This window comes from Empidonax traillii, unplaced genomic scaffold, assembly GCF_003031625.1.
Source record: "Empidonax traillii isolate 1590-97213 ecotype Southwest subspecies unplaced genomic scaffold, ASM303162v1 scaffold17:size2698205, whole genome shotgun sequence".
Taxonomy (NCBI): domain Eukaryota; kingdom Metazoa; phylum Chordata; class Aves; order Passeriformes; family Tyrannidae; genus Empidonax; species Empidonax traillii.
In genome coordinates, this window is record NW_020955210.1 from 689,483 (window position 1) to 700,624 (window position 11,142).

General features: G+C 39.4%; 1 protein-coding gene across 1 annotated transcript; it reads left to right on the top strand.

The window, feature by feature from the left end:
* The first annotated feature begins 1,133 nt into the window (after positions 1 to 1,133).
* Positions 1,134 to 9,423, top strand: FAM221A (family with sequence similarity 221 member A). The gene is made up of 7 exons (XM_027895944.1): positions 1,134 to 1,248; positions 2,802 to 2,975; positions 3,441 to 3,631; positions 5,708 to 5,914; positions 6,722 to 6,832; positions 7,519 to 7,607; positions 9,322 to 9,423. Exons 1-7 carry the CDS (start codon positions 1,193 to 1,195, stop codon positions 9,382 to 9,384), a joined length of 891 nt encoding a protein of 296 aa, XP_027751745.1. The 5' UTR covers positions 1,134 to 1,192; the 3' UTR covers positions 9,385 to 9,423.
* The last annotated feature ends 1,719 nt before the right edge of the window (positions 9,424 to 11,142 follow it).

An 11,142-nucleotide genomic window follows, 5' to 3' on the forward strand; every position in this document is an offset into this window, starting at 1 on the left:
ACCGCCTTTGGTTAGCAGTGTTTCCCAAAGTTAGCCTCCTGTTGTCTTGAACTATGAAAAAACACATTTTGCAATGGAACATATATTTATTTTGTAATGGGAGAGTGATGGGGAATCAGTGGCCAACCAAAAACACCTGTCACTTGCTCACCAGGAATGTAGTGGTCTAAATAGCAGCAGCAGCTGAGGACAACGCGAGTGCAGAGCAGGTACCTTGAGGGCTTGCATGGACACAATGTGCTGCATGGTTGGTGGCACCCGTGATTGTGGATGCTTTTCTGAGGCACCTCAGGTGCACGGATCTGCACACACACATCTGTGGATGTGCATGTACCCGTGCCCCGGCACTGCCGCTCAGGGAAGGTGTCCATCTCAGAGGCATGGGGGATGACTACCATTCCTGGGGAATGTGTGCACCATGTATATATATCCTGTCCTTGATATCAAGCCCCTCAAGATTTGAGCTGCTCCAGACTTGAATCAAACTTTGCAATTTTTTTGTTTGTTTTTTTGTTTGTTAATCAGTAGCTGTAGCTAGACAGTTATGATTAAGCAATTGCATTGTGAATGTTGTATGTTTGGTGAATCTTTTGTTTTAAGGAAAAGAGAAGACAATCCCAAGATGAATGGGTCGTCTGGACAAGAGCCACCTGTAGTGAAATCAGCAGAACTGAGCAGTAGCGCCGGGAAAGGTAATTCCAGCAGTGCGATCGTGACCACCTACTCAGAACAGACCCCAGACTGAAATGGAGAGAACTGCCCCTGTAGGCTAATTCTCATGACAAGAGAGAGATGTAATTAACAAATAGGGGTTTGAGTGTTAATAGACAAGTTATGTAACTTGTAACCAGTGAATGCTGATGCCCTTGTTAAAGTGTATAAACAGTGTAAAGTCTTGATGACCGGTAAGCCTTTTGGGGGTTACCACCGAGCTCCCTCCGTGGCGCGAACGGGCTCGCTGTGCCCGTGTACGCTGCACACGCACCCCGTACTTCCACGCACGTTTCTCAGCAACCGGTGCGGTGCGTGCTGCGGGCGACCCGCCCGCCCTGCCCTCCCGCCTGCCCTGCCCTCCCGCCTGCCTCCCCCTTGCCCTGCCCTCCCCCCTGCCCTGCCCTCCCGCCTGCCTCCCGCGCTCCGTGCGCGGGCGGCGCCCGGCGCTCCCGGCGCTCTGACGGCGGCTGGGCCGGTCATGGAGCGGCTGCAGGTGGAGCCGGAGGCCCTGGAAGAGTACGCGGAGTACCGGCGGTGAGGGCACAGGGGCGGCGCGGTGGGGGTCGCTGGGGCGGGTGCCGGCGGCAGCGGTGCCGCATCGCCCGCGTCCGGCCCGCGGCCCGGGATTCCTCCCGAGGAGATGCTCGCGCTCGCCTCCCGCCCTCCGCTTCGGGTTCTGTGGCGGCTGCGTTGGGTCACATCCACCGCCCGCCGTTCACTGTCGCAGCCGGAGGTGCCGTGGCTGGTGTGCCCCGGTGCGGGCATGGCGTAAACCTTGTATCAGCAGCGAAGGAACGCGTCGTTCATCGCATTCAGGCCCGCCCGGCAGCGTGTCTATGTGATGTGCTGTGAGAGGCCATATGGGCTAGCAGGGAGGTTGGAACTAGGCGATCTTTAATGTCCCTTCCACTCAAGCCATTCTGTGGTAATCTGACAGCTGTATTGCTCTTTCACAAAACGTGGACTTCCGTGCATCGTGAGTTCTAGTTTTGCACTCTATAAACCCCTCGTACTACCTTGTGCGTCTGCTAATCTCGCCAGCACTCCTCTCGAAAGGCTGAGCAAAAATAAACATAAACACAGTCATTGTGCTGAAATGCAATCTTAGCTTAGGAAAACCTTCAGTAAAACACGAGAGGAAGGCACAGTAGTATTTCTTATATAAGACATACAGTGATTCAGTGGGCGTTGGCTGGGTTGATGTGCAAATCCCAGCAATATGTTGGCACATTATTCTGGTGCTGTACAGTACTGGCAATGCACAAATCCACAGAATATTTGACACATTCAGTGTGTTTTAGCGCACCCAACAAATAATAACTGAAATATTTACAGACATTAATTAACTTCTAGCATAAGTAAGTGCTGCAATTAAGTCTTAGTTGTATTTTACAGGTTTTGCTTACTGTCATCAATTGTTTCTATAAATGCAGAATGTGGATGCTGCTCTGGAGTTCCAGATATTCAGTGACCTTGAATTTGAACATAATGATAGCTTAAGCACATGGGCCTGTCTGAGTTGTGGGATACAGCTCCCATCAACTTTAGCTACACAAACTATCATAGCCTTCTTGCAAGTTGTCTTCTAACTTGGATGTGTTGTTTGTTACTTTGATGGCAGTTTAGTTTTCCTGCTTGCAGTTACTCTCAAATTAGACTTAGATTAGATCACTTGATACAAGCAAGTCTGCAGTACAGTTAGGTGTAGATGGGTGAAGTGACTTGCCAGAGATCATTCAAGAAATCTAAGGCAGAGCTGGCTGGTTACATGACCCTTGATACTCATCGCTTTTTCTGCCATATGAAAAGGAGTGCTTTGCAGTTGCCTTTATTTTTTCCTTTTGTCTTACAAAACTGTTTTTCAGTCTGTCAGAGCAATTTTTTCAAAAGAGCATTATTCACAAAATTTCTCTAAAGATCAGCTATAGTTCTGTTAAATGTATATCACTAGAACAGTATTATGAAATACAAGATTTTCTTTTGCATTTACAGCAAAAGTACTGTTATATATTATTTGAAAAAATATCTGGAGAAATCTACTTTTATTGTCTTCATATCCTTTGGTTCTTTTTATAACATGTTTACAGAATTGTAGGTGATGATGATGGAGGAAAGCTCTTTACTCCTGAGGAATATGAGGAGTACAAAAGAAAAGTACTACCCATTAGGTTACAGAACAGGTTGTATGTGAGCTGGAGATCACCAACTGGCATGGACTGTAAGCTTGTGGGACCAGAGACACTGTGCTTTTGTACTCACCGGTAGGTAGCTTTTCTTTTCTCATACCACTATATTTTTAAAAATCAGGAAAATGTGAAGAATTTCCAGATACATTACAGTACCACATAAACAATTTAATTTAAGGCCTGGGGGTTGAGAAACTAAGGTTTTAGATAGTAAGAACTGTTTTTAAATCTAAATCTCAATAAATTTTTGAGACCAAAATGGTTTTGCAGTCTTCAATAAATTCAGCTTTAAGGCATGAGTTATTGTAGATTGTATTGATTCTGATAGTGGTGTCAAAATGAAACATAAAGATCTGTGATATTTATGTAATAAATAGTTGTAAAAGCAGTTGATACTGTGCATTTCATTAAAAAACTACGACAGTAATATAATTAAGGATATGTAAAAACCAAATTTGTGAAGTAAATTATAAGCCTCTCAGTTACATTTCTGATAAATACTAACAAAGTTATGAAAGCTATTATTTTTACCCATTTTAGGTATAAACAACACAAAACGGACTATGAAGTGCTTCCCAAAGAGCGTCCTATTTGTGTGCCTTGTAGAGTGAGATGTTGTCTGTGCCAGTCCTACCACTATGTCCCTCTGAATGGCACACAACCCATCCGCTGTAGATGCAAACACTTTGCTGACCAGCACAGTGCAGCACCTGGATTTCCATGTAACTCTTGTAAGTTACGGATGGGCTTGCAGCATTCTTTGCTAGGAAACTCAACAGAAACAGCGAGTTAGGGATCTGTGTTCGTCCCTGAGTGTGAGGTGTATGCTGCACTTGTCACTGATGTGTATTGTGATCCTAGAAGAAGGATGAGAAGTGGGAAGGAAGACATCACCTTTTGCAGGAAGGTTTAGAACAAGGACCTTGATTTCCCCAAGTCCTGTGAAGGAGCGTAAGTTTCTGAATGGTTCAGTTAGGTGCTTATGGAGACAGATGCCAGAAGTCAGGCAGTATGAAAGCACCGCACTTGCAGTTTGTCACTTCCACCTGCACACCCATGACTTTTCTACCTGAACTTTGTAGTTTGAGGGAGAGAAGAGTTGATCTCCATTCCTCTATTGCCTAGTTGAATATAATGTTGATGAACCTTTTCTCAACTCCATAGGAAGTAGCGCTTGTTCCCAAATAATACTGTTGTTAGTGCTCTAACAAAGCAGTTCCTGAGCATAGAGGTTGTGGGTCCAGAAATGCAAATGGGAATGGAGTTTCAAGGAAGAGCTTTGAGGAGGGACTAAGAGGAAGTTTTTTGCTTCAGTTGTTTGAGGTTAATGTTATGAAACAGCAGTAGTTATTAACCACATAAAATAAATAATGCACAAAGATGTTCTAGTTTGAAACCTCAAATTACGTAAGCCAAATGTTTTTTTGCTAGAGTTCTGTTGGTAAATTTCTTTCATAAAACATGTCTATTTTGTACAGGAAAAACTGTAAACAGCTTTTACTGTTTGGGAATCATATCCCATAGAACAAATCGTAAAATATTCATATGACAGCCTTTCAAAACTTTAAGTAATGCGAAAATCTTAAAAGTGCAATTGGATGATTCAGACTGAATCCATAGAACACAGTGTTTTCAATAATAATTTATATTATGCACTTTTTTTAGTGTTTCTCAGAAATACTGGATACTTCTGAAAGATTCACTGATGTCACAGAGAAGTGCCAAGATTTGCTTCTGTTTTGGACTTGTGTTGTTTTAATGTAATGGCCTTAGTCTAGTTCAGTGTTGATCAATCCAATGTGATAGATAAATTATAATCGAAAACACTGCTGTTGCCCTTTATGTATCATATACACTGCATTCTGTGTCCAAACAGAATACAGAGCTCTGGTACCAGGGAGTGCCCAAAATTATATGAAAAAGCCTTTAACAGTCTCAAGAATATGATCTGTGAGCATATTATGCAAGACTTAAAAAAATCTTTCTTGGTGCTCTGCAAAATGAACTGTGAGTTGGAAACATTTGCAAAATCAGTTCCTCAATTTCTTGGTCACATCGTTGCTCCAGCGGGGCTTTGACGACAGTTTTGTCCCCGAGTTTAGGGCAGATAGGTAACTTCACTCGGTTTCTGAATGTCACGTGACATTTGTATAACTATTTCAGTTGCATCCTATGACTATATACGGTTAAAAACCCCTGTGAAAGTCAGTCTAACAGTACTTTTGTGTAGAACCCATTTTGCTGTTACCACAGCCTCTGTTTACTACTGAGATACTTTTGCTAATTTAAAACAACATTTAAATTGTGATTTACATGATAAATTGTGATGTGAATTTTTTTTGGCCATTCAACACTGTCATGTGCTGTACAACTCTGGGGGCAATACTGCCAAAATGCTGGCAGGTTGTCATCTTTACCCAGTGTCAGAATTTCTTATCCTTTTGTTCTTTGTCAGTGGATAGAGAAGAGTGTTGTTAATGGCAATGGACACAAGTTGCAACATAGGAAATATAGTTAGATATCAGAAAAGAAATGTCTGATCCAGCATTGGTCCAGGCTGCTCAGAGAGGTGGAATCACCATCCTCAGAGGTACTTGAAGCTTGACTCAATGAGACCTTGTGACCAGATGGGCTCTATGATCTAGTCTCCACAGTCATCCTTTATGTTTATACAATTTTTTTATATACCTGGATGCTTTTGTAGTGAAGGAACTCTATTTTTTTACAAGGATCAGTTTAGGGAAATCATATTGTCAGCAATAAGGTATAAATGCCATTATCATCTCACTCCTTTATCTTTTTATTAGGTTCCAAGTGTTCAGGCTTTCATAGTTGCTTTACCTGTGCATGTGGTCAGCCAGCGTATGCTCATGAAACAGTTGTGGAAACCAAAGAGGAGCGCTTAGCCCAAGGAAAGCCTGTGGGGCAGGATGTTCCTTATGCTGCTATGGGAGGACTGACTGGTTTCAGTTCACTAGCAGAAGGCTACATGAGACTCGATGACAGTGGAATAGGTAAGTGCGGCTGACCTGAGGTGAAGTTTTAGTTCTCCACCCAAGTAGTTTTGAGAAGCACTAAATCAAAATAGATTTTCAAAGTTTGAAGGCAAACTGGATCAATAAGAGTATGAAGGCAGACAGATTTTTTTTTTTTTTTTCCAACAGTCTTTTGGTGTGTCAAGATCACTGTGACCATGTTGTCCAACTTGCAGTAGTGAATTGATAAAATGACTCTTTATCAACAGTTCTGGTATTCAGCCCAGTTGCTTTTGGTTGAAAAGCAGCATATCTTTTAGGAAGAACTGTAACTTCTCTTTTTCTCTTAATACTTCCACATTATATTTATGTTAATCCTTTAGCCTAAATGTGCCCAGGAATTTCTTGGTTATATATTTATAGCATTTTTGTTTTCAAACTCAAAGGTTAATAGCTGTTCAGCCTAAAAAACCAGAGGGAATTCATAGAACAGACATGTTAGTCTTGATACTTCTGGTATTCTGTGATTTTGTGCCATTTAATAATGGACATATTTTGTCCTGAAATACCGTTTTATCTATAATTCTCATATATTCATTATTTCTTTTTTAAATTCTGATCTGGTTTCCTGGATTTGTCAGAAGTTTAGAAACTATGGTATTGCCATAGTAACTAAAGAAACAAAGCTTTCCATTTCTTTTGAAGCCAGCTTTGTAGTGCTTTTGTTAACTCGAGTTTATGAGGACTGCACTGAGAATTGTAGATATGAATCTGTACCCGTCATGTATATCAGAAATCTGTCTCATGAAGTTAATTATTGTTTCCACTTGACTTTTTTCCTAACAGGTGCCCCTTCTGCTGAACTTTTAGAAGCTCCCATTACCAGCATGGATCATCCATTTCTAAAAGCATTTCAGGGGCCTTCTAGTTCCACTCAAACCATCTCACAGAGAGCAGGTGATGTATAAGTAGGATAATACTGTTATACAAAAATAATTTAATATAAAATTAAATTATTTTATTAATGAATTGAAGGATGATTAGGGCTAAAATAAAAGTTAAACATTGAATACTGAAACCTTGTTATGTGAAAAGTTAGTACAACATTCGTGTACTTGAAATGCTTAGAATAACTGTTTTCTTAATGCTTGTTATTTTTGCTCATGATGTGGTTTTTACCTTAAATGATTTTCTTCTAGGATTTGTAATCTTCCCCATTAACGGTGTCACATATTCATTGGGTCAGTTTTTAAAATTTTTAATTCCTACTAGAAGCTCATCATATCTGAACAGGTTGCACATATTCAGCATAATCCTGTGAAACTGCCTTCTGCCAGAAAGTCTTTTCTAGGTGGAATTATAGATCAGTTGTGCCTATTTTATGTCCCTTGTTTAGTATAAAAATTTAGCAATTACTATAACTACACAGTTTGTAATAACTGCTAACCTAGATTAAAGAGATTTCTCTTTGATCCCAACTGCTGCGTTTTGTACTTGCCTGTAAAGATGAGTTCTCATTATACATGTATTTTGCCAAATATAAAACATAACTAATGGAATAACAAATATCCTTAATGAAAAAGGTTTTTTTTTTGTTGGGGTTTTTTTGTTTGTCTGGGGTTTTGTTTTGTTTTGTTTTTCAGGTAGTTCAAGTGCTACAGGGCAAATTTCTTATGGAAAACCTTCAGAAGAAGATGACATGGCTTACTTTGAAAAACGTTATCAAGAACGGGCAAGTTACTACATTTGTTGCCTAATTTAAATACACTTTCACAAGAGGATGTCTAAAAAAGATACATGTGTGATTTAAGTAGCATATAAATGTGTCCTATAGTTCCTTCTCTTGTTTCTGTAAGCACTAGCTTCTTAACATAATATTTTAAAAACAGTTAAGAGCTATTACAGGATTTCAGAGGTCAGTCATGCGGGATGCCATTTACCTTAACTGGGCAGATGTTAATTGAATTAACCCGCTCTTATAGAAAACCAAAATATTTTACTATGTGACAAAAAGAAACAACAAAGCAGACTCACAGAAAGTCCCCTGTGACATTTAGGTCTGTGTGTTTGTTATGTCATTTATAAAATTCATGGTGTTCTTTTTTTTAATGAATGTCTGAATAAGTTGGGCTAAATCTGGTCTGTTTCTTAGATGATCTGTGTCACTCCCTTAGAGGTGTCTCTTCCACCCCAGTGACTATCTTAAATTTAAATGCCTGGTGCTATAGGTTGCTTACATGCTTAAAAAAACTATTCTTTCCCCACATTAGCTCCTTAACTCCACCATCTCAGCTGAAGTGTGTATCGACTGTTTATGAAATCTTTTGTAAGGTGGTGTTGTGTAATTAACTTTTAAAATCGAAAGCTGTTATGCTTGGTGCTTGCAACAAGGTGTTTGTTAAGGAGAAAGCTTTTCTAGCTTTGTGAAATGTTAAATAGTTTTCCTTATTTTGGAAATCATCACAAAATATGGTCAAAAATATTATAGTAATTAATAGAAAACATGTTACTATCAAACCCAAATTCCTCCATTTCTCCCTCCCCCCTCCCCCCCCCCCCGATTTTATTGTATTTGCAAAAGGTAGTAGGAATTTCAGCTATAAACTTCAAGCCTCCAAATAAGGAAAAATGTTTTAAAATCAGCTCCTGTGTAGACCAACAGGATTGCTTAGCAGTGAGTTCATTTGTAGGGACATCCAGATGAGGAATGAGGTTTGACTTCCTTTTGACATTATTTTATGAGGGAGAAAAAGCATGTTAATTTTTTTGGTTGCATTTTTGTTAGCAGTGTGATATCTAGTTTAGATGCAAAAGTCCATGCATTCTTTTAATGTAATTACTCTAAATATAATTTCATTCATTAATATAGCAATACTTGAGAACAACAGATATATTAGTTTGGATTAATTGTCTTACTACGAAATGGCAGAGTTAAATGTATATGTATTGTTAAATCATATCATGCTGTAGGAGCCTACTGTTTGGAAAAATCTCACGAGAGGAAGTCGTGAGCTTGTGGATCAGTGAGGAGACACTGAGACGGTGGTTTAGTGTCTATCTCAGCACCAGTCCTTTGTGACTTTGTGCATGCTGTTTCATCTAACTGTATCTGTTAGACATCTGTAATAAAGCTGCTTTACCTTTCACTGACACAAAGACAAACCCATGAACATTTGTGAGGCACACTGGCCTTGAGGGATACGTAAATACCTAGACTGCCATTATCAGAAATAAGGCAGCCCTGGTTTGAGTTGGGGAGGAGCAGGAGAGCTGTGGAAGTGCTCCTTTGTCCTATGGTGGAAACATGGCTAATAATGCTCTGTAGCTCTCTTCACTGAATGTATCACTCCAGTAAGTTTGTGGCTGCATGTAGCAATTTATACTGTGTTGTTAGCTGACTTGCAAATTAGTTCTTCAACCGCAGTTGATGTCTTTTCTTGTTACAGCTGAAAATGGAGAAAGCTGCTAAACGGAGAGGGAAAAGCCCACTGCCATCAAAGAAGCCATGAGATTAATAAATAAATAAATATTTATTATTTGGCACAGTGCTCAGCATTGCATTGAGTATTTTTCTCTGTGCCTACCTGCTTACTTGTGTTTATTGATTTATTTATTCTGTTTTGTTATTTTGCTGAACTTACTTTTTAATTTTCTTGTTATAATAAAATTGGTTTTTTAATCAATGTGTTTCTAATCTCCAGAACTGTCACACAGATATTTCTTTGGGAATAGAAAATCACATTTAGAGAGTTGCAGAACTGTTATTTAAGGTCTGAGAGAATAATCATGTATGGAAATATTAGGTTGTCAAAGGGCAAAGAAAAGAAATGTTTTACTCTTAGACTTTTATCATGTATTTTCTTTATTTGTAGAGCCCTTTGAATTCATCCTGTTGATGGATTTTTACTTGTTAAGATTTGTTTTGTTAATACTGACATTTTAATATGTCCTTTAAATTTTTTTCCCTTTCTCTTGGTTTCATTGCCTTTACATAAAATTCAAACATACCCTTCACGTTTCTCTAGGCTCTGTTCTTGCCATCTTATAAATATTTTTTTACATGTGGCGTTCTGTATACTTGTAAATCCATTTCCACACTTATGGGCTACTTGAAGGGATCTTGCTTGTATACTTTATCCCAGATTTCTCTGGTGGTACCATTTTCCCAGTTCTGCTTGTCTGTTACTGTCCATAACAACTATTACACTAAACTTCTGAAAACCTTAAGTGTAAATGGATTTGTTATTTATTGCATGTAAATAAATAATTGTGTAGTGTTTGATACAAACTTATTTATCCAGCAGAATCATCATGTCTAATCCAACATAGACTGAGGAGATGTGCTTTTGTATTCTTTGTCCGTATGCACAGCTGTGGCAGCCTATGTTGTATTAAAGGTAGTGGACAGGAAAATATAAACTTGGTGACTTTGTGTGATGGTTTAATTCTGTGAAGCAGCACAGCAAGAACTTGGTACAGAATAACTGGCAGAGGGTGCAGCTTAGGAGGTAAAAGCAGAGCCTGAGCTAAGTTTTTCTCCTTTGAAAACAGAGTGGTGTCAGTCAATCTGTCCTTAAAAATACTTGAGGATGTCTCTTGGATGACTTGAGGATGACTGGAGACTTTACAGATAGTATGTGTTTACTGAGGCTTTACAACATGAACTGGGAGAAGCTTAGAAAGCTTTGTTTCCCATCAGACAGAGAGCCTCTATGTGCCTGATTGGCAAAGGAAAAGAGGTGAGTTTGAAGGCATTTAATGCAGGGCAACTTGCCTTTTTGTTCAGATATCAGCTGTGCTAGGGAAAGAGAGTTCTTAGGAGTGCATGTGGGTCATACAGTGAGTGATGGAGACAGCTGGAGTCTGAGTGAGATGGGAGTGGAAGGCTCAGTTGCTGAAATTCAAAGATTTAAGAAGGCCATTTGCCTTAATTGCTACCTATACAACCGTTACTGCAGATGCAGATCGGACAGGCTAATCTGTTACATTAGTTTAAATGCATAATACATCAAAGAGTCTAATTAATTATAAAAGTTATAGAAGTACCTTTACCGTTACATTCTATACAGGTACATGCTACTTTAGCCTAACAAGTGAAAATACTAATTTGAGCTCCCTCTTCTGGCCCTGGCTGGCAATCTGTTCTACATATCCTCTGCTTGGCCTTGTGAGTAAATGGAGATTTCACAATGGAATCACAAGGAAAAAAAACCCCAAATATAAATAACACTGGTAAAAAAAAAAAAAAAGGTAACTGAAAATACAGA

Bases quoted from the DNA above. Each gene is read 5' to 3' on its own strand.
- FAM221A (XM_027895944.1), top strand. From the start codon at position 1,193: ATGGAGCGGCTGCAGGTGGAGCCGGAGGCCCTGGAAGAGTACGCGGAG. The intron at 5,915-6,721 runs GTAAGTGCGGCT...TTTTCCTAACAG, and splicing joins ACTCGATGACAGTGGAATAG to GTGCCCCTTCTGCTGAACTT. The intron at 6,833-7,518 runs GTGATGTATAAG...TTTGTTTTTCAG, and splicing joins AACCATCTCACAGAGAGCAG to GTAGTTCAAGTGCTACAGGG.